At 39.3% G+C, this 26,547-nt stretch overlaps 1 protein-coding gene across 1 annotated transcript in view; it reads left to right on the forward strand.

The window, feature by feature from the left end:
• Positions 1-1,038: 1,038 nt before the first annotated feature.
• Positions 1,039-26,547, forward strand: part of ERICH3 (glutamate rich 3) — a gene marked incomplete at its 5' end in the record, with an annotated part of 95,903 nt that continues 70,394 nt past the window's right edge. The window contains 6 exon segments of the mRNA XM_080801687.1: positions 1,039-1,126; positions 2,132-2,157; positions 2,159-2,230; positions 2,232-2,289; positions 2,292-2,481; positions 24,100-24,193. Coding sequence (XP_080657813.1) covers positions 1,039-1,126; positions 2,132-2,157; positions 2,159-2,230; positions 2,232-2,289; positions 2,292-2,481; positions 24,100-24,193 — 528 coding nt within the window.

Below are 26,547 nucleotides of genomic sequence, written 5' to 3' on the forward strand. Positions count from 1 at the left end.
ATAGTGTATTTTAATTTCCTTTCTCATTCCGCCAGTGAGCGAATACCACTTTCTATTTGCACAAATGAATTAATACGTACCAACTAGTACCTGTATAAGATTATCTTATTTACACCATCCTTAGGGGTTGGCAGCACTTGGGCAAATTATAATGTCTTTCTCTAGTACCCCCTCCCTCCTGGCCAATTTTTATCCAGGTGAAATGTAGCAACAGGGAGCACGAAGGACACCATCCAACGGGAGCCACAGGCAGTGGGAGTAGACATCTGTGGGGGCAGATCTGGCTCAAGTCCCAGTTGTGGCTGCACAGTGATTAGGGACCTATAGAAATTCCTTGTTGAAGCATAAGATGACTTTCACATCTCCTACCTTTTTTCTTGGACAACCTCTGCTTTTCTCTTTCTCTAACCTTGGTTCCCCAAAACAGCCTTGAACCCTCAGTCTCAGGATCTTGGCTGTTGAACTAGAACTCTATTTTCCCCCTGCTGGGATGGTTCTGATCTTTCAGGTCAGAAAGTTCTGATCGTGGAGGAAATTTGACGCCTGTGGCAACTCACAGGAATCATGGGGGAAGGAATGTTGTCATTGTTAAAACAAAACAAAACAAAACAAAACAAAACAAAACACCACTTGTGGGCTTTGGAATCAGACAGATTTGGATTTGAATCCTGTTTTTTTCCACTTAGGAGCTAAAGTAGAGTTCAAGCAAAATAATTAACTCCTCTGTGTCTTAGTTTGGATAGCTGTGAAGTGGAGGAGAAAACCCTCCTCACAGAGTAGAGAGGAGGATTAAATGAGATAATGAACAGTTAGTAAGTTCCCATTAAGTGCTGAGGAGTGTATTGAGTAAGCGGCCTATAAAAATACTACCATTCTGACAAGATATTAAAGAAATCTGTTCCCTTCATTTATGCACCAAATGTTTGTTGAATTGCTGTTTGCTTCTGAGAAGACCAAGAAATAAAATCCATGTACCACACAAAACAGAGGAGCTCACATTCAAGTAGAAAAGGCAACCATCTGCCAGCAAGTGCAGTCATGCAGAGTGTGGGTATAAAACAGAGGTGCGTAGAATGCGGCCCCGATGTGGGAGACATCAGCACACCTGGGGATATCCAAGAAGGAGGTGGGCAAGCTAAGGTTGAAAGATGCATAGAAGTTTGTCAAGTGGTCAAGGGAAGAAGAATGTTCCATTCACAGATAGTGTGAGATCTGGTTTTGCTAGTTTAGGATAGCAGAGGGGGAGAAAATGGTTACAGTGGGCCTGAGGAGGGATGCAGGGGTTCAGTTATGAGGGACCTTGAATATCAGGTGAAGGAAACTGACTCTGACATACTCAGTGGGTCTTTATGATGTGTGGGAGAGCAGAATGCTGTTAGTGAACTATGTCCAGTCTCCCTGTAAGTGTGTCTGAGCTAGAGGGGAGATCCATGGAGGGCTCAGTCACCACAGATGTGTCCAACCTGTCCCTTACACACGAGGAGCCTGAGGCCAGAGATCAAGTCCTACAAAAAACAACCTGACAAAGCAAAACAGGACTCGGAATAGTGTCATCTAAGTTCAGTGCTTTAGGCTTCCTCCACACCCAGGCCCTGTCATGTGAATCTAGGCTTTTTCACGGAAGGCCTGCCTTCTCTGTGCTGGATTCGAATACAGGTTCCATTCTAGCATCCTTCCCTGAGAAACTGCACCATCCCACCTTCTGGACTTCAGAACTATGGGCACTGCCTGCTGGGAGTGGGGACCTCAGTGGGAGCAAGGATGGCGATTTTTCCGAAGAGGAAATGAAGTTATTGCCATGCTTTCGAGATCTGAATCAAAATCAAAACCCAGAACAGATTGAGAAAAACCTATTTCTTTCTCTTGAACTTGGAATCCAAGGACTGTTTTACAACTGGAAACCCATGCATCACAGTGGCAGCTCTGGACTTTGATTACCTAACCTGCAGCCACCACCCAGCCCTTGCTTCCCCAAGGCCTAGCAGGAAGCACACCAGCCTAAATAGGTGTGCGTGTGTGTGTGTGTGTGTGTGTGTGTGTGTGTGCGCGCGCGCGCGTGTTTCAGATTACAGGTGCCTGGGGAACGCGCCCAGGGCAACAGAGCAGGGGCCTGGGTTTCCTCCCACATTAGGACCCAGAAAACGGGGCTGGAAGCTGAGCTTCACTTCCAGCTTCCCCAGGCTCGGTTCCAGCAGCGCTTGGGGCTCTCCCGAACCTCCGCGCTCGCCTTCCCTCCTCCCTTAGCAACCGCGAGGCTGTGGATACCGCCAGCGGGTGGGGGCCCGGGAGGCTACGGGGCAGCTCTGGGGAAGCGGCGGCCCAGCTCAGGTGCCCGGAGCACGGGCGGCCGCAGTGCGGAGTCACCCGGCGACCGCAAGTGTCGCTGCGCCAGTGCGCACGGGGCCCCGCGCACCCAACCTCCGCACCTGCCGCGGGGTCCAAAAGGGATCTTGCAAAAATGAGCCATTCTCACCCGGCTGGGTAAGTGACAACTGGAGCTTTTCCACCCCGCGGCTGGTGGCGGCTTCAGCCAGCGGCCCCTCCTCCTCCCTCCTGCAGCGGAGAAAGGGGCTAGAGGGGAAGCGAGAGGGAGGGCTGGGGAAGAAGAAACAAATAATAGGAATTCTGGGTTGCACTGAAGATGGCAGAAATCCCAGGTTTCCCATCTCCTCCCTCCCTTTCCTCGCTTCTTTCACCGACGTTCGCCTCTTTGAAATTTTCACTCTGGAAGGATTAAAAAATGGATGTGAAAAACGCATACATTAAGCAGGGACGTTAGCTGGGATCAAAAAGATCCTGTGGTGTGGGACATGTGCGTTTGAATGCAAAAGTAGAGGTCACCAAAATATGCATTCGTTTGGAGATTTGGGACTGAGAGAGAAATTTTCACTGTGGCCTCTTGCAGAGAAATGAGGTGTGAGTTGATTTAATGGCGAGGGAGGTTTTACTGTGAAGGGTGCCCCTTATTTCAGGGTCATGGGGGATGTTTAAAAGTATTTTGACCAGGGAAGGTGGTGTGATACTGGAGAGGAAGGAGAGAAGGAAGGAATTGTGCCCTCCTATGTTTACACATGATCTCCTGTTGCTTTGGGCAGGGTGACTCCTCAGAAGATGTATTTGGCAATTATTCAATCTATTCTACAAAGTTAACACAGTCATTATTGGATGTTGTTTAAAAAAAAAAAGTCTCTGTCCTTTTGTTGGAAGGGAGAATATCCAATTTCCTCCCGAATTAAACAATGTAATGCATATTAGATGGTTTTTTATTATGATACATCTAGTAAGCAGATAATATCCTAGTTGATCTTGCAACTAATTTGAAAATGTTTTCCTTTTTAATTGGATTTATTGCACATTTTCAAGAGCAGCAAATTAGTAGAGGACAACATATTTAAGATCATTTGGGGTTTGTGATGTCTAAAAGACCACATTAGTCGTTGTGTTTAGGATTGATAGTTGAACTTAAAGATTTTTATTTTTTAATGAATTCTCTAAGTGTAATGACATAAACAAAATGTTTTAAAAACTGGAGGTATACAAGGTGCCATGTTGGAAGTCAATTTCAGAACTCTTTTTGGAAAGCAGTGTAGCTACGACTAAACAAGCTTCTTCCCATTTTATCTCAAATTGAATTTAGTTTAGGTCCTTTACCACTTTGAGGCCGAACTCCTGTGCAATTTTAGTTAGCCGTGGGTCATGTGGGATGTAAATGGCACTATTTTTCTGCAGCTGCTGTTTGCAGTATGTCCACATACGGGAAAATGAATGTGTCAGTCATGGTTGTCTTCCTATGTTTTTCAAGTTTTTGGCTAAGTTAGAATCTTATTAGACCATTTAATCATCCATTTTAAAATGTGGAAAAACCTGTAGCTGCTTATTAAATTGTGCATGATTAAGATTTCAGAAACTGAAGTGAAATTTTTCTGAAGCTCCATTAGTTCCAAGCACATTGGGAAAAAGGAAAATTTATGATCTAGGGAAAGAGTATGCTTCATGGTACTCTTCAAGAAAGATACTAAGATGGCAGCACTAATTTTGCACTAAAATTGTAAGCTCCTGGAGAGTAGGCACCGTGTCTTATTAATCTTTGTGCCCCCTTCACCTAGGACAATGTTCTGCATAAAGTAAAGCTCAGTTAATGTTTGTTGAATGAATGGTGTGTTCTGACACTGCCTCCAGTCTAGAGGTGGATGTATTCACAAAGGAAAAGTGTATTAGAGCTGAACATTTGTTACCATAAGCTGAACAAGTGTTTGCCATGTGCCATGCTATAGAATAATGTTTTACATGAAATACCTCATTTAATTTCCCCACCCATTTCATGAGGCAGATTCTAGTCACCCTCATTCTCACAGGGAAGGAAACTGAGGTCTGAAAATTTTGAAAGGTCTCACAGGTAGGCAGGTGTCAGGGCTGGAAAGATAAAACCAGGCCATCCAGTTTCATTGCCTGTGCACTGAACAATTACACAGCATTGCATCTCATGACCAGTAGCTGAAATGTATTGGAGCCCTAGATGCATAGAAATTCCTATCCAGATCAGACCAACATCTGACAAGTGATTCCTGTACATAACTATCTGGCATTTTGATATATAATTAGAAAATTATTTTGTAATAGTGGGTATATGTGTATTTTTTTGTTTTTAGTTCATCAAAAGTAAATGAAAACAATAAACATAAGAATAACAACTCTAAATGCCTTAAAATTCATCCACGAAAAAAATTATTCAAATTGCTGAAGTTTTTCGTCAATATAAGTAGTGATTCTTTTTCTTGACTATGCCACCATTTGGAAATAATAAAAGCTTCAGTAGCAAATAAAAGGTTTCATTAAAGCTGAGAAAGCTTTTCCATCATTGCTGAAGCAGTTTGTACTTATTACATTTTAAGGATAAATGGTAATGAAGTGCAGTGGTACAATAAAACAGAAATTTCAAATCCCTAAAATTCCACCCATCAGTAAGTGACGCCCTGATGCTTTCTCTTGGTGCTTCCTTTGAGTGCCACTGCTTACTTAATTACGGCTTGAAACACTTGATGTAAAAATTGCGAAGGGCCTGTGCTGACTTGGTTCAGAAAGAGTTTGGAGTAAACAAAAGTGGTCTTAAAAACTTCTGCCAAAGATTATAATAGAGACTTTGAATCTGAGCTGCATTGTAATTTGGGCGAAGTCAACTATAAAACACAGCTCCTGGCACTGCCATCTCTCATGCAGTTGTTTCAGAGTGGAAAATTTCAGCTCATAGTCCCTCTAGTTCACTAAATCTCACCCTGGGTTGCTATTGGTGTGTGTGCGCGTGTGTTTGTGGGTTGCGCACTAGTCCTGGAGGTGGCATGGGGATTTTATACCCCTCAGTCATGCATGAGGATAAAATGATACGGCTCTTCTAACTCCTTCAAAGGATCGTCTCTGAATCCATGTGAAGTTGATTCCCTGTGTGAAAGATAAGCCTGGCTCTAAGTAGAGATAGTCACACTCCTCTGTAAATTTGCTTTGAGGAATTGGAAGAATGGGGAGCATTATGGTTTATGACAAGATGAAAATGCAGAAGATGTATGCTTGGAAAGATTGCTCCAAGGTTTAGACACACTTTTTTTTTAAAATTTAGACTTATTAATATATATCTTTTTAATGTAAACAAGTGTTTCTGTACTGACGGAGTACAGATCTCCTTCCACTTATGACGGGGTTATGATCCAATAAACCCCTTGTAATATAAGTCCAAAACGCACTTTATTCACCAAACCTGCTGAACATCGTAGCTTAGCCTTGCCTACCTTGAATGTACTCAGAACACTTACATTAGCTTACATATTGGGGCAAAATCATCTCACACGAAACCTATTGTATAATAAAGTGGTAAATATCTCATGCAATCTATTGAATGCTCTACTGAAGGTGAAAAACAGAATAGCTGTCCGGGTACATACGGAATGGTTTAAGGGTATCAGTTGTGTATCCTTGTGACTGTATGGCTGACTGGGAGCTGCCACTGCCCAGCATCACCAGAGTGCATCATACCACATATCACTGGCCTAGGAAAAGATCAGAATTCAGAATGGTTTCTCCTGGGTGCTTATTGCTTTTGTACAATTGTAGTCAAAAAGTTATAAGCCAAACCATTGTAAGTTGGGGACCATTGTATACAGAAGTATGGTATAGAAAGAATTAACACATCCCTAGTACTCGCTGGTAACTCAGTCCTTCTTCATCAAAGGCAGGGTGAAAACTGTTGGGAATGAAATTGTCAATTTTTAGATAGTGGATGTATATATCCAAAAGTGACAAAAAATTATAAGCCCACCATGTCATTTACAATTGGAATGCCCATTGCAGTTTGTCTCTGCCTTTTTTTGTTTGGTTGGTTCAACAGGGTACTTTTAAAAATTGTGATATAATTAACACATAACATTAGTTTCAGGTGTATGATATAATAATTCAATATTTGTATGTCCCACAAAATGACCAACACAAATACTTATATGATCTCACTTCTATATGAAGTCTAAAGCAGCAATAACAAATGAACTAATAGATACAGAGACAGGGAAGGGGTGGAGGGAGGGTGGTGATGATATGAGTGACGGGAGTCAAAAGGTACAATCTTCCAGTCGATAAATAAATCATTACAGCTAATAATACTCTTTTTTTTTAAATTTGAAAGTTGCTAAAAGAGTAGATCTTAAACATTCTTATACACACACACAATTTGTACCTATGTGTGGTGATGAATGCTGACTAGATTTAAAATTGTGCTGTCTCTGCCTTCTTACCAAAGTGTACTGCTTTGTATGGCTGTAGCAACTTTCTAGTCTCTTCGTTGCTCACCACTCACTCCTACTACCAAAATTATCTCTGTCACACAGGAAATCAGACTTAAAGTCATTAAATATTTGAATTCAAATTGGGTAGTTTCTACTCACCCTCTTGTTACATATTAACCATTTAACTTCAGAAATAAATTGTTTCTGATTAAAGGAGGTAAATTGAGTGTGTTCATTTGTCTTGACTTCTCTGATCATCTATTAGAGAGTCTGCTCTTTTTGTTATAGATGGGATCTCTTCTCTTACCCCTTTGCTTAACAAACCTGTGCACATACATAGATGGAATTGGAAGGGATTTATTTGTACATCACTCGGCTCTTTGAATTCCTTCAGAGTTATAGGCCAAAAATCACATAGTGATCTGTCGCCAAAAAGTGTTTTCAGGGATCTTTCAATGAGATCCTTCAATTGTGTTGAAAGCAAAGGGTTGGACTTTACTTGAGATCATATGTGTTGCCCAGTCATGAAGGCACTGTGTTAACATCTGTGCAATTTAGGTTGCCCCTTTTATTTTCCAGGTATCCTCCTAAATTCAGTGCACCCTGATAAGACACTGGGTGGTGAGAGGTGTGCCCTTCTTTTGTAAAAATGGAAAGATGATTATAAAAGGGAAGGGGGATGCAGATCATTCTGATGTGGAAGAGCATTTTCAGTCAGATCAGTTTTAGGCTAGCACTGAAGAAACTTGAGGGTCTAGAAATTAATTCCCCTAAAACTACCCTTGCCCGGGTTCCATTAGGAAAGTCTCTAGGTATCCAAGGAATGTGCGTATCCCAGTATGTACACTCCTTGTATAGAGAACGGGGTACTGTCAGATGCAATCTTCTGTAGCATCCCACATCCTTTCTCGCAATCTTTGCTGAAGAAAGGTCTCTCTAACTGTGAAAAGCGGAGACTTCCCCAACTTACTTTGATTATTGGTAACTATAAAAGTTTTTCAGGGAGGTGAGAAAATAAAACTTCTGTGACCCAATTTTCAAACCTAAAATCAGCCTCAAATAATCTGGGCCTGGGTGTTTATATATTTTCAAGACTCTAAGTTTCCAGAGATATCCTTTTCTTTTCTTTTTTTTTTTTAAGGTCAGTTTCTTTTTTAAAGATTTTATTTATTTGACAGAGAGAGATCACAAGTAGGCAGAGAGGCAGGCGGGGTGGGTTGGGGGGAAACAGGCTCCCCGCTGAGCGGAGAGCCTGATGCAGGGCTCAATCCCAGGACCCTGAGATCATGACCTGAGCCGAAGGCAGAGGCTTAACCCACTGAGCCACCCAGGCGCCCCTCCAGAGATATCATTTTCAATGAAAATTTCAGATTCTGGAAGATAGTACTGAAATAATCTTTTTAACTTTAATAATTTTTGCACAAACCGAGAGTAGTATGCAGATTGAATTATTGGATCTTTCCTGCCAATGATTTACTCAGTTCCCCCCACAAATAGTTGAAAATAGTGTAGACTTGGAATGATTCCATAAATGTCCATGGGTTTAAAGTAAACTATTAAATTAAGTGGTGGTAAAATTTGTAAAAGAGGAAAAAAATATCTAGGATTCAAAATTCATATAGATCTGCAAACATCTTTGTCACCTTTCCCTAAACTTGAAGTCCCAAGTGATATATTATAAATATGATTTATATTTTTCGAAAGGATAAGGGAAGAGGACCATCAGTTGAGTCACAGTCAAAGGAAAACCCTTGGCACCTCAAACACAAATAAATATAGTGAACTGATAGACTTTTATGCTTTCAGATAAACTATTTAAGGTTAATGTATTTATATATAGTTACCTTATTAAATTAATTTTTGGTTTGAATGATCAATTGCTGGTCCTGGTCACACTGAGTAAGATTTGGGCAATGCCCTCTAATGTGACTTATTTGAGTGTATAGACACTGCATTTTGATTTTTCTTTAGTTTCTTGCTTTGGCCTACCTCCATGGTTCTGAAACTTATGCATACAAAGAATTACTGAGTGGTGCGGCATACACAAAACCATGAGTATCATACTTTATGGATTAAGCTCATGATTTTTAAGAATATTTTTGACAATATAATACATTTGCATCTTGTGCTAACTACAACCCAAATGTTAGGTAGGATTCCACTATACCTCTGGTTTCTAACCGATCAGAAGCCTTTTTTTTTTTTTTTTTTTACTAACTAGAAGCTCTACATAACTGTCTTCTTCCAGGAATTCCAATTAGGGAATGCATCCTTCATTGACAACAGCATTGCTGCAGGTTGTTATATTAGAAAATATATTTGGATTAAAGTAATTCACCTGAGAGTTTGCATTTCTGGATTAATGTCTTTTCCAGAGAAAAGAGAAAAAGATGTTACAAGTTCAGTAGATGCAGCTTGAAAAATCATGTCTTACCGAGATTCTGTCAATATTAGGATGAGTTTTCTTGAGAGTCTTTGTCAAAGCATTGCTTTTATAGTGAGCCACAAGACACATACTTTAGAAGTGAAGAACATTTCAAAGTGTGGATGTATGGGTCAGACTTTCTTAATGGCTTCTCATTCTCTTTAGGGTCTCTTCTGACACTTGCTCTTCTTGTTTACTGGTTTCTTTCATATGGTTAACTCTTTTTTTGGTCTATGGGCAGATGACTGAGAGTTGTAATTTCTTCTTCTGCCCAGGGCTCTGGGGGATCTCTTTGGAGAGCTTCATTATCCTCTCCACATCCATCCAAACTACCTCCATGGATGTGGTGAGATAGAGAAGGTATCTGTCCCCCTTTTGGATGGATCATCAATGACCCTTTTCTGTTTGCCGACACAGATAATTTGAAATCAAAGTGTGGGTTTCTTTGTACTCAAGAAATACATTCCTTGTTTCTATCTAAATCCATGTTACATCGTTCAGTTGGTCATCTTTTTCACTGTGCTTGTGTTTTGGGCTGAATTGTAACCACACGCAAATTCATATTTGCTGTGCTAACTCCCAGCACCTCAGATGTGACTGTATTTTAAGATATGATCCTTAAGAGGTAATTATGGTTAAATGAGGTCAATGGGGTCATTCATCTAATATGACTGGTGTCGTTATAAGAAGGGGATGTTAGGACATAGGCATACACACAGAAAGAAGACCATGTGAAGATAGAGAGGAAAAATGGCCATCTGCAAGCTCAAGAGATAGGCCTGGAACAGATTTTCCCTCATTGCTTTCAGAAGAGACCAACCCTGTTGAGACCTTGATCTTGGACATCTAGTCTCCAGAACTGTGGACAATAAACTGTTGTTTAAGCCCCATAGTCTGTGATACTTCATTATGGCAGCTCTCCAGCACTAATACAACCTGTTTGTCACTGCTGATGCTCTTTTATTATGTGGTCCTGCAAAAGCTAAAGATGGCCTTTATGAGAAATATAGTCATTGGAAATAAATGATTTAATAAAACGAGGCTCATGAAGAGTGGAGATTGGAAGCCAAAAGTTGAAAAGGGAGATAAAACTCAAAGCAAACAGAAAATATGATTAAAGCACTAGTGAGGAGAAGTAATTAAGCTAATAAGTCAATGATCTCTACTGGTTAAGTATTGAACTTTTCTTTTTAGTCTGATTCGTAATCAAATTACTCCCCACCTCTCAGCATCTTACACTAGTTGGGCTAGCAAATTGAACATTTTAAGCTGGTGATCCATTTTTCTGTGACTGTTATTATTTTCTTATAATAGTAATAAACATTTATAAATTAATGAAAATTCTTAGGGCAAAATATTGAAACAAGGGAAAAACAGCAGGGAACTAAACAGACAATATAAATTGCACATAGTAGTTATGAAACAGCATTAAAAACTAAGGATTTTAAATTGAATTGAATCATAGTGTTTTATGGTAGCAGTTAATCTGACATTCTCTATATGCCATGGATTGTAATATTTTATATTTGTGAATATTATGTGGCTCTCATATTAAGAAGTTGTCTTTCTTCATAGCTTGCTCCAAGATGTTTACAATAATATTGTTTCTGTTGTTTAGATTCAAATAAAAATAATCTGCTGTAAATTAGAATAATAGACTTGGAGGAGATCTCAATGAGTCTCCGGGTACTAGGGATACAAGTTGTTTTTATTTTCTTCCTTATACTTATCTGTATTTTGAAAAATTTCTACTTTGAGCAAAAAAGAAAAGAAAAAAGAAAAACTGCTTGACAGCCTTCCATTGATAATCATAGTAGGGTTTTTTTGTCATTTTATTTTTTCTCCATTTTCCTATGTCTATCCTACTTTTAAAGCTATACTGACAAAGCTATATTGTTTGAAAGGCTGTTTCTAAGACAGTACTATTTTTAAAGTTACACCAACAAGTAAGGAAGGGCATTCCCTCGTAGCATTCCAGTCGTCTTTATATTTCCCTGTAACTACAAAGATCTTGAGGGTAGAGACCATACCTCTCTACATATTTTGGTCCTCCATGTACTTCAGGATTATACCCTGCACTTGGCTCAGTAATTGCTGACATAAGCAATCCCCTTGAAATCAGTAGCTTGGAATCTCTCAAACTACCAGCAAATGGCTCTTTCACCATAATTTGTGGGGATTTATATAAGGTTATCACTGTTAAATTTTTCTTTCCTACAAATTTTGCTTTCCTCTCAGTCGAACTTGACACTTAGAGCTTTGTCCAGGCAGGAATCTTTCAGAATAAGAAATGGGCTTAGGGAGTGAATGAGGCTGACCTGAGGCTGCATTCTATGTAGAGGGGTATTGAAGTTCCAGTCCTTGGTGAAGAGATTAGCCCACAGAAGAAGAAAAGGGAAAGTCTGAAGTTTCAGGACCAAATGCAAGAGCATGGGGAAGGAACCAGATCCCAAAGACCTATTTCAGGCAGCAGGGGAGGTCAAGAAGCAAGTTGGGAGACAAGGTCCAAGGAAAGGTAGAAACTGTTGGGGGAGTGTGGACGGAAGGTTAGAGCATTTCAAAGGGAGCCACAAACAAGGACTTGAAGTCTCAGAAAGATTGGAACTGTCTGAAAGTCATCTTATTTTTTTGTGTCCTTCTAAGTGAAAAGGAATGATATTCCACAGGGAAAATCAATGTTTCATTAAAAAAATATGAGATGAACATGCTACAGTAGGAAGAAGAATATTGTTGGGGTCAGATAGACATAGGTTTGAATCTCAGTTGTGCCTTATGGGGACTTAGGAAAGTTAATTTCCCTGTGCCTCACTTTCCTTTTTCAAAAATTGGGCTAATAAATACCTTCCTTGCAGGAATATTGGCACATATTAGAGACTCAGTGAGTGACAGCTATTGTGTGTCTATTTTGATCTTCATGCAAAGCATATGTTGCTTAAGTCTTTTTTGTTTTTTTCTTGTTTAATTTTTCCAGCTTTATGGAGATGTAATTGACAACATTATATAGGTTTAAGGTGCACAGTGTGAAGGTTTCATATATGTATGTTTTATGAAATGTTAGTTAACACATCTTTAAATCTTTAACATCTAATTCTTAAAGTACATCAACTCAATGGTAACTTCCAAAATCCACCGAGCATTTAGTATATGATAAGCAATTTGCTAGGTTTTTAGTATTGACTCATTTAATGCTCTCAATGATTTTCAAAAACAGCACTCTTATTATTTCCATTTTCAGAGGAAAATAGAAGGCACGGGGAAGTTAAGTACCTTGCCCCTCATTGCTAGTCTACTCAGTAGCTGATATGGTTAGATAGTTAAGTTTCAAACTGAGGAAATTGGACTTGAGAAGTGAAACTCTCAGCTACCATACTCTGCCTCCTCAAGGATACTGGTGGTAGAATAATTTAGTCATGCTGTTTCCCTGCTTAAAACCCTCCATGGCTACTAGAAAACTGGCCAGTCCCAGACCCGTTGGGCATACCATCTTACAGTCCACTCCTTTGACTTGTAAACAACTGTTCCTTTTATTAAGCCAAACTGTTCTCCCTGTACTTTCCCTCATCCTTTAGGATGCTCCTGCCTTCTTAGCATCTTTCACAGGTCAACCACGCACTTATCCGTCCAACATATGCTTTCTCTTTAGGCTGAGCCCTTCAGGACTGTTGACTGGACCTTGAAGAACACAGTTCAGCTTAGTGGTTCAAGCAGAACAGTCCCTGATTCGAATGGTGGATCTGCCTTTAACTAGTTATGAGCTGCTCATCTAAGCACTCTATTATTTTAGTTTACTCTTCCGTGAAGAGGGTGGATAATAGTACTTTACAGGGTCGTTTTGAGAATTAAAATACATAGCTCATGTTAGTAGAGTGTTTACTGTGTGCACTACAAAAATGTTAATGATCTACAAATACTAGTGATGAAAATTATTGGTTTCTAGAGCTTCCCCTCCTGTCACCTTTTCTCCAAACACCATCCTTATCTCCCTTGGTTTGCATGCTATTTTTCTATTAATGCATATTTCTTTAAGTGTTCACAATTTATTTTTTTCTCTCCAAAGAATTGAAATTCTTAAGCCTCCAGAGAAGAGCTTAGAGGCTCAAACCTCTTCTTTTGGGAACTGTCTACCTTAGGGAGTCCCAGGCCTACTGACTTCCCATGCACTAGTTTCCTGTTGCCTCATCTGTGAACACTGCAAAACTATCTCGCCAGTAGTCAGCACAGTTGGAGACTAGTTTTGTTTTTACTAGTCACTTCAAACCATCATATTAAGGCTATAAATAAAATAATATTATGGTTCTCATCTGTCTGCTTCGTTGGAATAAGCTGAGAGAAATTGTAAATCAATATTTAGCATAATTGCTAAGATCTGGCAGGTTTGGATACAAATAAAAAGAATGAAGAATGTAATATAAAATCATTTATATAATATTAGTTCAATCACCCTCTATAAAGTGGCAAGCAGCAGAGACTCATGGTCTAATTTTCGTTGGCAAAGAATTTTCTTATAAAGGTTTGGAAAATAATTGACCCTTATGTCAATTACTCTTCTGTATTGGTCTTTCTTCAAGTCTCTTCAAAAGGTTTTTCTTTTTTTCCTGTCTCCCTAGGAAATTTTCTTTCAATGCAATTTTGTAGCATACTGCAAAAGCATTTATTTGACAAAAACAAAACAAAACTAACATTGTCAGCATGATCATCCACACTGAGCGTTCTGAATTTTTAAAAAAAGCCAAAATATGTAAAGCATGCTTTTGAACCTCTTTTGGCATAAACTACTTTCAGTTATTATCCAAAAGAGGTTATGATCCTTACACATGGATTTTTTTTTAAAGGTTGTATGTCAAGGAATTGGACCAATGTATTTTGTTTCCATTAACGGATGTATAATCTCATTCATTTGGCAAGTATTGAAGTGTTTACTGTAGATATGGCATCACCGTACAACTTGTGAGAGGAAGGGATACATGGAGGCATCTTATATGAGTCTAAAGGGAGTGATCAAACATGATGAAAGAAATTCTGGTGCAAGGTAGCAACACAAGGGCCCAAGGAAAGGAACAGCTACAATTCTTTTTTTTTTTTTTTTTTAAGATTTTATTTATTTATTTGACAGAGAGAGATCACAAGTAGACAGAGAGACAGGCAGAGAGAGAGGGGGAAGCAGGCTCCCTGCCGAGCAGAGAGCCTGATGCGGGGCTCCATCCCAGGACCCCGGGATCATGACCTGAGCCGAAGGCAGAGGCTTTAACCCACTGAGCCACCCAGGCGCCCCAACAGCTACAATTCTATGGGAATTCCTGTGACATCCTGGCATCTTCTTTTTGAGTCCTTGGATGTGAGTTTACTGATGAGCTTTGCCTCCTTTTATAACCTCAGTGTCCTGAATGTAAAATAGGAGAGTTGACTAGACCTCATGTGGTCATTTCTATAATCCCGTGGCTCCAGGTAAATACATTTCCAGACCAGTAAACTTAGATCATCCACTTCAGGAAGCAGTCACAGCATTTGACTTCATGGTGATAATTGCAAAAAGAAAATTGAATTCGCCAGGGTCATGCATCTTGTAAGGGGTAGAATTAAGAATTTGACCTCAAGCTTTCTAGCCCCAAGTCTCATCCTTTTTTTTTTTTTTTTAAATCTCATAAAATTTATTTTGGGCTGAAGTATTTGATATAGATTTATTTGCCTTTAATATCTACAGGAAAATCATTGCACCTATTAAGAGTTAAGGTGTCTGGTCTTAAATTTTCTCACTCTTAAATGACAGAGATGCAGTTTTCAGTGATGGGAAGCTACACAGTTTATTTTTTTCTTTATTTGTCTGGTTATTTGTGCTGCTTTCAGTTATTTTGTTTGGAGAAGTTGTTCCTGTTTAAATTTTATTAACTTCTTTGCTAAAAATCTTGCTGAGATGCAAAAATCTTAGTTTTAGTTGGTTGTCTTGAGTGTGATGAGTGTCCTTATGGAGTTGCAATTCTGTAGATTCTTACAAATCTTTTTGATGGACAGTGAGAAAGTCAAATGGGTCAAGAGGTAGAGCTCTATTGCTTGTGAATTGTAGCAAAATGGCAAGCAAACCACAATATCCTATGATTTGTTTAACTTGCTTTCCCAGTACAAAGACTTGATAAGTGAGTTGCAGAAACATTTTATCTGGTTGTCATTGCTAGAAGCCTGCCTTGGCAGTGGAGTTTTGATGTAGGCCCTCCTGGAACACTATCAAACTCTACAAATTGCAGATTTAGTGACCTCTGAAATGCAAAGCACCTCTCGATTAGGCTCTTGTCTTTAGCAATAAAACTGTGCTCATTCACCTAAGTCTTATTTGATTTTGTTGAGCATAAAATGATGTAATCAGTTTTTCCAGATTTGTAGGTGAGTTGAACCTTTCCGTTTGTGGCAATGTAAAGAGATATCTTGCATAAAATTTCTTGATTGAAATGCTGCTGAAAATGTCAATGTGTTTGCTAGAGTCCTCGTGTTCTTTTTGTTGGGGATAGGAAATGGTTGAAGGAGTATATGAGCCCCTTTGGTCAAATATTGCATATAGAAGATAAATTTCTGGATAAAACTGTGTAAGGCATACTTCTGTATGTTGACTCATGTAATCAATCATTTTATTTAATAGCTCCTGTGATATATCTTGCTACTTATTTTTGAAATTAGTTAGTGGTGTGCTGGTAAACTGGAAAGAAAAAAGCCCAGATTTATAGTGTTTGTTAATTTCTGTGGTGTAAATACTCCCACGATGGCCAATTTCATGCTAACAATGGCTTGCAAAAACTCCTGAAAATCTTAACGGTTATCTCATTAGAGCCAGTATGAGTCAGCCCAATACTCCACAGTTATTACTTTTAAAATATAGTGTTGTATGCTTTCTAATTGTTTTATGTGGAAAATCCTTCTCTCTAATCTCATTTTGAGGCTTTTAATGGTAGGGATCCTGCCATATTCTTTCCTCTTCCCCAGATTTATTTATATATGTGCAGTAATTAAGCATACATAGTGACCTATTACATCAATATTAAGAAGGTTCTTTCACATTTTAACATTACTAAAATCATTTGTGCTTACATCAATGGCATGCTATAATGTAATTGGCAAAATTTTCTTCTTTCTTAGTGTTTCATATAATCATTATTTGAATTTCATGAAATATGTTAAGTGCTGATTAATTGATGTTTGACACAAGTGCAATTACATCCTATGGGCTAAACTGTCTTTTCACATATTACATTCGCCTAAAGAAGTTATCTCTCTATTGTTATCCTTATGAGAAAAATCTATTGTTTAAATATATTGACTCCTTAGCGTACCTCCTGTTCTTTTGTCTTAGTGCTCATATTTGGCACATCAGAATTTAGGCTCCAGTTTATGTTATACATCCTGGTATGGTGCCAAGAACTGTCTTCCTCCATTTGGGAAGTGTCCCTTTTGAAAGTGAGGATCACTGGCATGATTGAACGTGGCCCTTGAACAGTGTATATATTATTGCCATAACATTCAGCATCTAGTGTTTCTGCTCCCTGGCATCTGGCATATAGGAAAAGCCTTGTGATAGGCAGAATAATGAATGCCCCTCAAAGAAGTCCATCCCTGTATTAGTCTTCAGAACATGTGAAATTTACATGGCAAGGGGAAATTAAGTTTGCACATGGAATTAAGGTTGCTAATCAGCTGACCCTAAAAGAAAATGGGGGGAGCCTCTAGAATGCAGAAAATATCCTTCTTTAGAGGCTCCAGAAGGAATATAGTCCTGATGACACCTTGACTCTAGTCTAGTGAGACCCATTTTGAACTTTTGACCTCCAGAAGTATAAGGCAATAAATTCATGTTAAGCTACTAAGTTGTGGAACTTTGGTATAGTAGCAGTAATAAACTAGTACAAGCTTCATTAATTCAGATAGGCAAAACCACAATTTGATCTAAATAAAACTGGTTGTGTCAAAATTATTCTTTATATTCTCTCTGAACAAGTTTGCTAGGGAAATTTGTATCATAAGGCAGATTGCAGAAATATATATTAGAGAATAAGATAATTTAAAGATTTCAGAATATTGTTTTTATGCTAATGATATGGCTACTTACAAATGAAGTTATGCATTAATTTCATTTGTAAGTATTTTCATTTTAAAATTTTTCTATTTTTGTACCAGGGAATTTATGGAATTACATTTTTCTGTGATGATTTCTTGATTCTTATTTGTCTGTCATCATACTTAACATCCTGGTCCCCACCTTAGCAAGCCCTGGTGAGTGGTGTTCCACTGTGACTTGGCAAATATTATAAGGAACAAGTTTTAGGTTATATGATCTTTAGCAAGTGACTTAAACTAAGGTTTGTTTTCCTTATCCACAAAAGACAAAAAAGACAATTGTGCTTTCTGTTCTGGACCACATGCTTGTGTCCTCCTCAGATTCATATGCTGAAACCACAATCCCCAGTGCAATGATATTTGGAGCTGGGGCTTTTGAGAGGTAGGTCATGAGGATGGAGCCCTCATGATGGGATTAGTGCCCGTGTAAGAAGATAGGAGAAAGAGCTTGCCTTTCCGTCTGCTCCGTGCCACATGAGAATACAAAGACCAGATGGCTGTTCACCATCCAGGAAGAGGGCCTCACCAGGAGCCTGACTGTGCTGGCGCATTGACCTCAGACTTCCAGCCCCCGGAACTGGCAAATAAATATCTGTTGGTTAAGTCACCCAGTTCATTTTGTGACAGAGTCTGAACAGACTCAGAAAATGGTTCCAAGAAGTGGAATACTGCTATAACAAATACCTAAAAATGTGGAAGCAGGTTTGGAATTGGTAATGGAGTAGTGACTGGAAAAGTTTTGAGGTGCAAAAGGTTTTTTCCAGCTTTATTGAGCTATAATTGACATATAATATTGTGTAAGTCTAAGGTGTACAATGTGATGATTTGATAGATGTTGATATTGCAAAATGTTTACCACAATAACTTTCTTTAACACGTTCATCATCTTGCATAATTCTTTTTAAAATACATAATTTCTAAGCAACTTCCAAGTATGTGATACAACATTGTTAACTGTATTCACCATGGTGTACATTAGATCCCCAGAACTTATGCATCTTGTAACTGGAAATTTGTACCCTCTCACCAATATCTCTTCATTCCTCCTACGTGCAATCCCTGGCAACCATCATTCAGTATTTCTATTAGTTCATTTAAAAAATATCCACGTACAAGTGATATTGCACAGTATTTTTCTTTCTCTGACTTACCTAACTTAGTATAATGCCCTAAAATATATCCATGTTATTGCGAATGGCAGGATTTCCTTTCTTTAATGTGGAATAATAGTCCAGTGTGTGTGTGTGTGTGTGTGTGTATGTGTGTGTGTGTGTGTGTGTGTGTATTCACCACATTTTCCTTATCCTTTTATACATTGATGGACACTTAGATTGTTTCCATGAGTTGGCTATTATGAATAATGCTGCAGTGAACTTGGGGGTGCAAATATCTTTAGAAGATCATGATTTCATTTCTTTTGGAAGTATTTCCAGAAATGGGATTGATGGATCTTATGGGAATTCTATTTTTAATTTTTTGAGAAACCTCTATACTATTTTCCATAGTGTACCAATTTACACTCCCACCAATAATGTGCAAAGGTTCCCTCATCTCTCCCTTCTCACCAACACTTAAAATCTCTTATCTTTTGGAGAACAGCCATCTTAACAGATGTGAAGTGATTATCTCATTGTGGTTTTGATATCCATTTCCTTGATGATAAACTGAATATCACTTCACATACTTGCTGGCCATTTGTATTTTTCTTTCTTTCTTTTTTTTTTTTTTTTGAAAAAATGTCTTTTCGGGTCTTCTCCTCATTTTTAACTGGATTGTTGTTATAGTTATTATGCTTACTTTTGAGTTGTATGAGGTCCTTATATATTTTGGATATTAACCCCATATCAGACATATGGTTTGCAAGTATTTTCTTGTGAAGGAATTTTCCTGTAATTCTGGTGAGAGCTCAAAAAATAAAAGGGAGCTGGAGAAAAAGCTTCCTTCATCTTAGAGAACACATAGATAATCGTGTATAGAATGTTGGTAGAAATACGGATGGTAAAGGCCATTCCAATGAGGTCTGAGTTGGAAATGAGAAACATGCTATTGGAAACTGGAGGAAAAGCGATCCTAGTTATAGAGTGGTGAAGAACTTGGCCGCATCTTGTTCATGTTCTAGTGTCTTGTGGAAGGTAGAACAACCAAGGTATAGTAAGTCACTTGCTCCCAGTTACAGAACCAGTAATGGTGAAGCCAGGATTGAACTGGAGCTGGAGTCTTGACCACTGCCTCTGTCTCTCCCCTTAAAGGTAGACAGTTTGGGGAGAGGCAGTGCTGGGAGAGGGCTTAGGTTCCAGATCGCTGAGGCCAGAAGAAATTCTTCTATCACTGTGGTACGTGAAGAAGTGTTACCCTAGTCAGGCTTTTCTATGACTGGCTCAGGTTAAATGATAATCTTGTTTTAGAGATTTTCCATTTCAGGAAGATGGGAGCGCTGTACTAGCTTTCATTCCATGGGCCTAAAAGAAATCACGTGAGACTGTATGTGGCAGGGCTTTGTAATCTGCTAATGGGATGGGAATATTATACTTCTTGCCCAACTTAGGGCACAGAATCTGACATGGAGACACTTAAATATGCATTATCTATTTGTGAATGAATCGACCTATGACACAGGAAGAAATAAAGTATGCCCACGTGCTCACACACACACACACACACACTGTATGTATATGTATACTTTCCCCTTGTATACTAGATTGGGAACTCTGTGGGTGCAGTGTCTATGCCATCTCTGAATCACTGGTATCTTATGGAATGCCCTGAAAATAGTCAGTGCTCAATAAATGCTTTTGATTAATAATATTATAGTGCTTGTCTTTTCAGATGGGGTTTTTATGGGATAGATTCTCTTTGGGGGCAGATGGAGGGATTGATAGGAACCACCGACTTAATTACTTCAGAGCTCCATTTATATATTCTACACAGTGGGAGGCAGGGGTTCCAGGGTTAAGTGTTGAAGGACTGCAGCTGGGAAGGCAGCACTCCCAGTGACTCAGCAGCCTGCTCCTCTAATCCCTACACCGCAGGAATGTGGGGTGTTTATCAGAGTGGAGGAAACAGGACCCGTCATAGAGACAGGGTCATTCTGTTTCCTGGGGGACCGTCTTCCCTGGTGCATTGAGCCAGATAGTGGGTTGTTCTCCACTTGGTGACCAGAGGATGGGTAAGTAGGCTTGTCCATCAGATGAAGAAGCCAATGAGTTAGGCCTCTCTTAGCATTTAGCTGTGGGACTTGGCATGAACAGCATGGTCTTTGAATGATATAGTCACAGTGGCCTGGTAAATGCTGTGATCAGCGCAGTTGTTGATCTTATGGACCACAGCAGGGAGGATCATGGGACAGGGTAGCACGACCAGAAGTCCAGCTTTGACCAGTGGTGCAGAGAGTGACTTACAAAGGGAGTGGAGTGCTGCAGGTGCAACACAATCACCTCAGGTGAGGTGACCTCATCTGGCCCAGGGCTCTGCTGAGGGCAAGAGAGAAAAGAAAAGGGTGTGTGTATTGGGGGAACAGTGGCAGTGACTGGAGAGGACAAAGGCAGAAACATCAGAAAAGCTCTACTAATCAAAATTTGTGGCCGGGTCAGTAAAGCTCTTGTAATTGAGCAAGTGCAAAGGGAGGCCACAAACCCATACCAAGCACACAGGAAGAGAAGCAGAGCCGAGAGGATTAGACAGACCACGGTTGTGGCTGAGACACAGGATTACTACCATCTCCCTGTGGAGGTTTCATGGTCTGAACAAGGGTGACATTTGCATGGATACAATAGAAATGTTTGCTTTGACTGCTAATGTAGTCCCTTCAGTCTCCTAGGACAGACTACCACAGACTGGGTGGCTTAAACAACAGAAATATATTTCTCACAGTTCTAGAGGCTGGGATGTCCAAGATCTACGTGCCCGCAGATTCAGTGTCTTGTGAGAGCTGCTTTCTGGTTCAAACCGGGTTGTTTTCTTGCTGTCTCCTTATGTGGTGAAAGGGTCAAGGGCGCTCTCTGGGGTCTTTTTTATAAGGGCACCAATCTCATTCATGAGGGCTCCACGCTCTGATCCTATTACTTTGGAAGCCCACCACCTCCTAATACCATCACGCAGGAGTTAGGATTTTAACATGCGAATTTTAGGGGGAAGCAAACATTCAGTCCTTAACAACTGTTTTACTAACTCTGTATATAATTTACTTTAGTACAATTTCTTGTTATCAAACAGTTTGTTACTCTAAAGTTTCAGTTAAAAAAAAAAAAAATTAGGCACTGCTGAAAAAGAAATCAGTGACCCCGGATGGACCCAGCTAGTTATTTTTCAAATTTTCTGCCAAGGCCAGATATATGATAGTCAGGGAAAGAGTTGTTTTACAAATAGCATCCCAACCAGGGACTTTCAATCTTTAAAGGTGAGAAAGCTGATGTGTTCAAAGGTTTCAACTCCATTGGACCTTTCGGTAAGACTGGAGGAATGTCATGGACACATACTCATTTAGTATGAGGCTGAGGGGGCAGAATTAGGATGAGGTGTCGCCAAAGCTGGCTGAGCATTATTCTTAGGACCTAAATATTGAAAAAGTTACAAATTCTGAATTGAAAAAAGGGGATTCTTTTCAGCCAGTAGGGAAGTTAAAGTTCATGTTATCCTAACTTTTTGACCCTATTTCATTTAATCAGGGTTTTAGCACTCACAGCTATCCCAAAACTATTGATTTTTTTTAAACTAGAGCCTGAAAAACAGACAAAAGACTATATATGATATCTGTCTAATAATTTATCTTAAGAATCTGTGAACTGTGGAATCATGATTGTTAGGACCAAGAGACACCTGCTCACCTTTCTGATAAGAGTTGCTGAAAAGATATTCTGAGATTCAGAAAGGGTAAGGGATACAGTGTTGACCTTTTGGAGACAGGAAACCTTTGATGAACTATAGGACACCAAGACAGTTCATTTAAAAGATGGTTTCAAAGCATTATCTGGGGCTGGTTTCGTATGTGCATTACAGAAGCCCTCAGGTTGTCTTTTTACATAAACCCCATGAAATAATGGCTTCTCGTGTGGCATCTTGGCTTCTGGGCTTTGTAACTGCTTTCAGTGTCTTTTGTGGACAAAATTAAACTTTCTTTACCATTTGACAGCATATAACTTTCCTAAGATGGGCGTTAAGGAGAAAAGAAGCAGGAAAAGGTCACCAATACCATCTCTATGTAATTAAGGCAGCTAAATAAAATTGTCACTAATGACATTTACTTGACTGTATCATATGCGTCCCTGCTGTGGCCTCCAAGTAAGTTAAGGATTAAGTGCTCGTCACATGTATAGACTGTGAATCTTTGCTGCAGGTAATAGGGTATACATTTTTTTAAAGACAGCCTTATTTTAGGGATATGTTTAGGCTTGTGAATTCTCCCTCTTTGCCTCTTTCTCTCTACCTGTCTCTCTCTGCCTTCAGCTCTCTCTCTATATATACATGTATGTACCTACACTCACATTTATGTATATGGATGAACACACGTGCCTACCTGGATATACACATGTAAATGTGGGTGCATATGCTTTTGTAAGGTAATGATAATCAGTGGAGGGTAAGTTAAAACTTAGAAAAAATAGCTTTAGGGCCGCCTGGGTGGCTCAGAAGGTTAAGCGTCAGCCTTCAGCTCAGGTCATGATCCCAGGGTCCTGGGATCAAGCCCCGCATCAGGCTCTCTGCTCAGTGGGAAGCCTGCTTCTCCCTCTCTCACTCCCTGTGCTTGTGTTCCCTCTCTTGCTGTCTGTCTCTCTCTCTGTGTCAAATAAATAAATAAAATCTTTAAAAAAAAATAGCTTCAAACTTTGATTGTAGACTCGGAGTGACCACCTTCCAAGGTGTAAGATGTAATCAAGGAACAAATTTGTTTTCCTTTAACTCTTAAAATAAAAGACCCTAAAAATCAAAAGTAATCTATGAATTTTGCGGGGGAGGGGAGGAGTTCTGGATGTGGAATTCTTGAAATTGTGAGAGATATAGAGACATAGCTATAGATATAGATATGGAAGTTAAGACTTCCAGGCTGCTAAACTTAAACTTAGAAGTTTATACCAGTAGGAAAGAGACCCAAACAAAATTGTGTTTTCCCCTATTGAACACATCATTATTTGGGTACACAACAAATACTTCCATAGGGATACTAAGAATCACACAAGATCCTGCCCTTCCAATCTTATGTGATATGTAGTGTACCTCAAGGTTTTAGGGAAGGGGAGTGGAACATCCAGTTTGCACTGGGGAATATTTGCTGGGAGAAGAGATGATTGTGAATCTCTGATCCTATCCACTAGCTAACAGGTCAGAGAGAGGCCTTGGCAGTAGTGTCAGCGTTGTGTCCTGAAGATATGGAAGAATATGTTGAGGAAGTACATTTAAGTTTGCTGCTGGAATTTAGGGTAGGGGCTGAAGAGTCCTTGGAAGGAACTCCAGATTTCTCATCAGGCTTCCTCTGAGAAGACTTTCCTGACAACTGGAGTTGGTAGTCTCCCTCTCTGTGTCCCCATGAGTTTTGCATATTTCTATTGTTGGATTTTTCACACCCAGTATAATTGTTCATGTCTGATTTCCATACTTGTCTGCAAAATAAACAATGTCAGGACTGTCTCTCAGTTCTTATCATAAAACCTGGAAAACTGTAAGTCCTCAATACCTGTTTATTGAACACATACATGAATGACTAGCTGTCTGGAGGAGTGAATGATTATGCACAGTTTGGGGATGAGAAAGTCAAGAATCGCTTGGCTATCAGGCAGCACTTCATAAAACCTTAATGGTTCCATTTTTCTCTTCCAGATTGCTGGCGGCATATAATAGTCTTACCGATAAACACCTGACTGGATATTTCAACAACACAAGGATAAGACGGCATCTCTTAAGATCAGGGCTGGTAAGATTTGGCTTATTTCATACCTGCCCTCTTGTTTCATTAAATCCAGTAGTTCCCTCTCCCTTTTCTGGTTTCTTCTTTGAGCTAATTAGGGACAACATTCTCGTCGCTCCTTCATTTTAGAAAAATTACTTCTTTCCAGAGCTCTGATTTATCTTTTTGAAGCTGTGTTTCAAAAGATAGGAAGAGAGGTCACAATGACCGCTAAGGCTGCTTATAAATTATTGAGGAAAAACCCTAGGAGCTTCCAATAGCATATTTTACTTGTTTGTTTATTCATTCATTTATTCAACACATATTTATTGAACACATTGTATGAGCCAGGAACTGGTAGGGATTAAGCATAGAGAATACTTTACTGTCTTCAGGAAAAAAAATTGTTATTTTTAGTAATCACAGAATATCATGTGGAAGATATGAACAGTTCAAAATTTCCCCTTGAATTTTAAAAACCTGTTTCATTTCCTGGATGGTTTATTGGTAACTTCCGTGTCTTTCCTTAGGTCCAAAACTATCATTTCCACAAGATTTCCATTTCTCTAAATGTTCTTAATGTGAAAACCTTTAAAAAATACTATAGTTGTCCATTGAAAGAAGTGGGTGTGGTTATAGAAAGTGTGAGTAAGGATTTTAGCTGTTTACCTTCTTAAAACACAGTGAATTTCCTTAACCCTTGTTGCCATGGTGTTGAAAGGATATGCATTGTGTTTCTAATTGTTGTTATGTGCTTGGCACTCTGGCTGGGTAGGTCTCCAGAGAGCTTGCTTTTTGTCTCCCAGGGCTTTGTTATCAGACAGACCTGGCTGAAACCTGGCTCTGCCATTTACAAGTCATAGACTCTTGAGCAATTCACACAGCTCACTTTCTTAACTCCAGCTTCCTCAGTTGTTAAATGAAGACAATGCTACCCAGCCCTCAGGATTGCTGTGGCAATAAGAGATGTGTCATAAATGCTTGTTGCAATTATTGTGGTCACTATTAACATTACTTCTTTGGATAACAATCTGCGAACTTTATGTATAAATGGGAAGGACTTGGTATGTACTCATCAACACATTAACGAGCATTTTTTGAACATTGGTTACGCGCATGACAACTCAAATAAGGAAGATTTCTCTAGTACGGTGGTTCAAATACAGTTCCTGACTCAGCAGTGTTCAGCATCATTTGGGAACCTGTTAGAAAATGCAAATTTTAGAGCCCCACCCCAGACCTATTGAGTCAGCAGCTGTGGGCGAAGGCCCACCAATCTGTTTTTCAACTTGTTTTCTGATTCTGATGCAGGCTTAAGTTTAAGAACTTCTGCCCTTGTAGCAGCTTCCAATCTAGTTGGGGAAATCAGATCTCTCAGAGGGGAGAGGACGAGGACACCTGTTAAATGGGGAGGGGGCCACAGTACAAGATGTTCTCAACATTTTTTCTCATTTATCGTGCTATTTGTTGGAAACAAATAGCACGATATCCCATGGACAGACAACACATTTCAAAGACTGAGTTATTTGTGATTGGAAACACTTTTTAGAACGATACCCCTTTCTTCCATTGGGAGAAAAAAAGCTATATAAGAAAAGATCATCAGTATCCAATCACTTGTAACACAACTCTCCTTAGTCTCTGAGCTCCAATACATTGAACCAACAGTGTTATAAAACTAGTTATCAAAATTAAGGAGTATGTGGCCTTGGATTAGACCTGAAGGAGCAGAGCATAATTAAGTGGAAAGGAAGAAGATGAACAATCCAGAAAGGACAGCACCTTCCTTCTGTTTACAGAAGATACAGAAACATAATACCAAATAGGCCCTTAGGAAGGAGTAAGAGAAAAGAAAAACAAGTAAATAAAAAGCAGAAACTACGACTTCTGGCATTTTCAATGATGCCAGTTGAAATCAGTCTGGAATATTTTATATCTGCAGCCCTGCATAATCTGAAAAAAATCTGAATCATGACAAATTAAATTACATTCTGGGTTGGAGAGTGGAAGGAGAAAAAGCAGTGTGAAAATAATGAAACCAATTATTTTTAAAACAAACTGATGAGCACCTCTGTAGCTTACATGTTTTGACCTTCAGAGTCATTTCCTGTAAGATCATCAGTCCTGTGATCACTGCTCCTATTCATTGTTTCAAGGTGGCACCACACCTCCTCTTCCCAAATGTGTTAAAAAAAAAAAAAAAAAAGAAATGAAAGGAACACCTGGGTTCCATCAAGAAGACATTGTAACTCTAATGAAAACCTTGTTTTAAACGTCAAGTGCACCACCTGTGTGTGTTTTCTCAATGATGGGTATATGAGACTGATTTTTTTCTTTATGAAATATTCATTAAAAGTGAGCATTTATCAACTATAGTGGTA

This window comes from Martes martes, assembly GCF_963455335.1.
Source record: "Martes martes genome assembly, chromosome: 4".
Lineage (NCBI taxonomy): Eukaryota > Metazoa > Chordata > Mammalia > Carnivora > Mustelidae > Martes > Martes martes.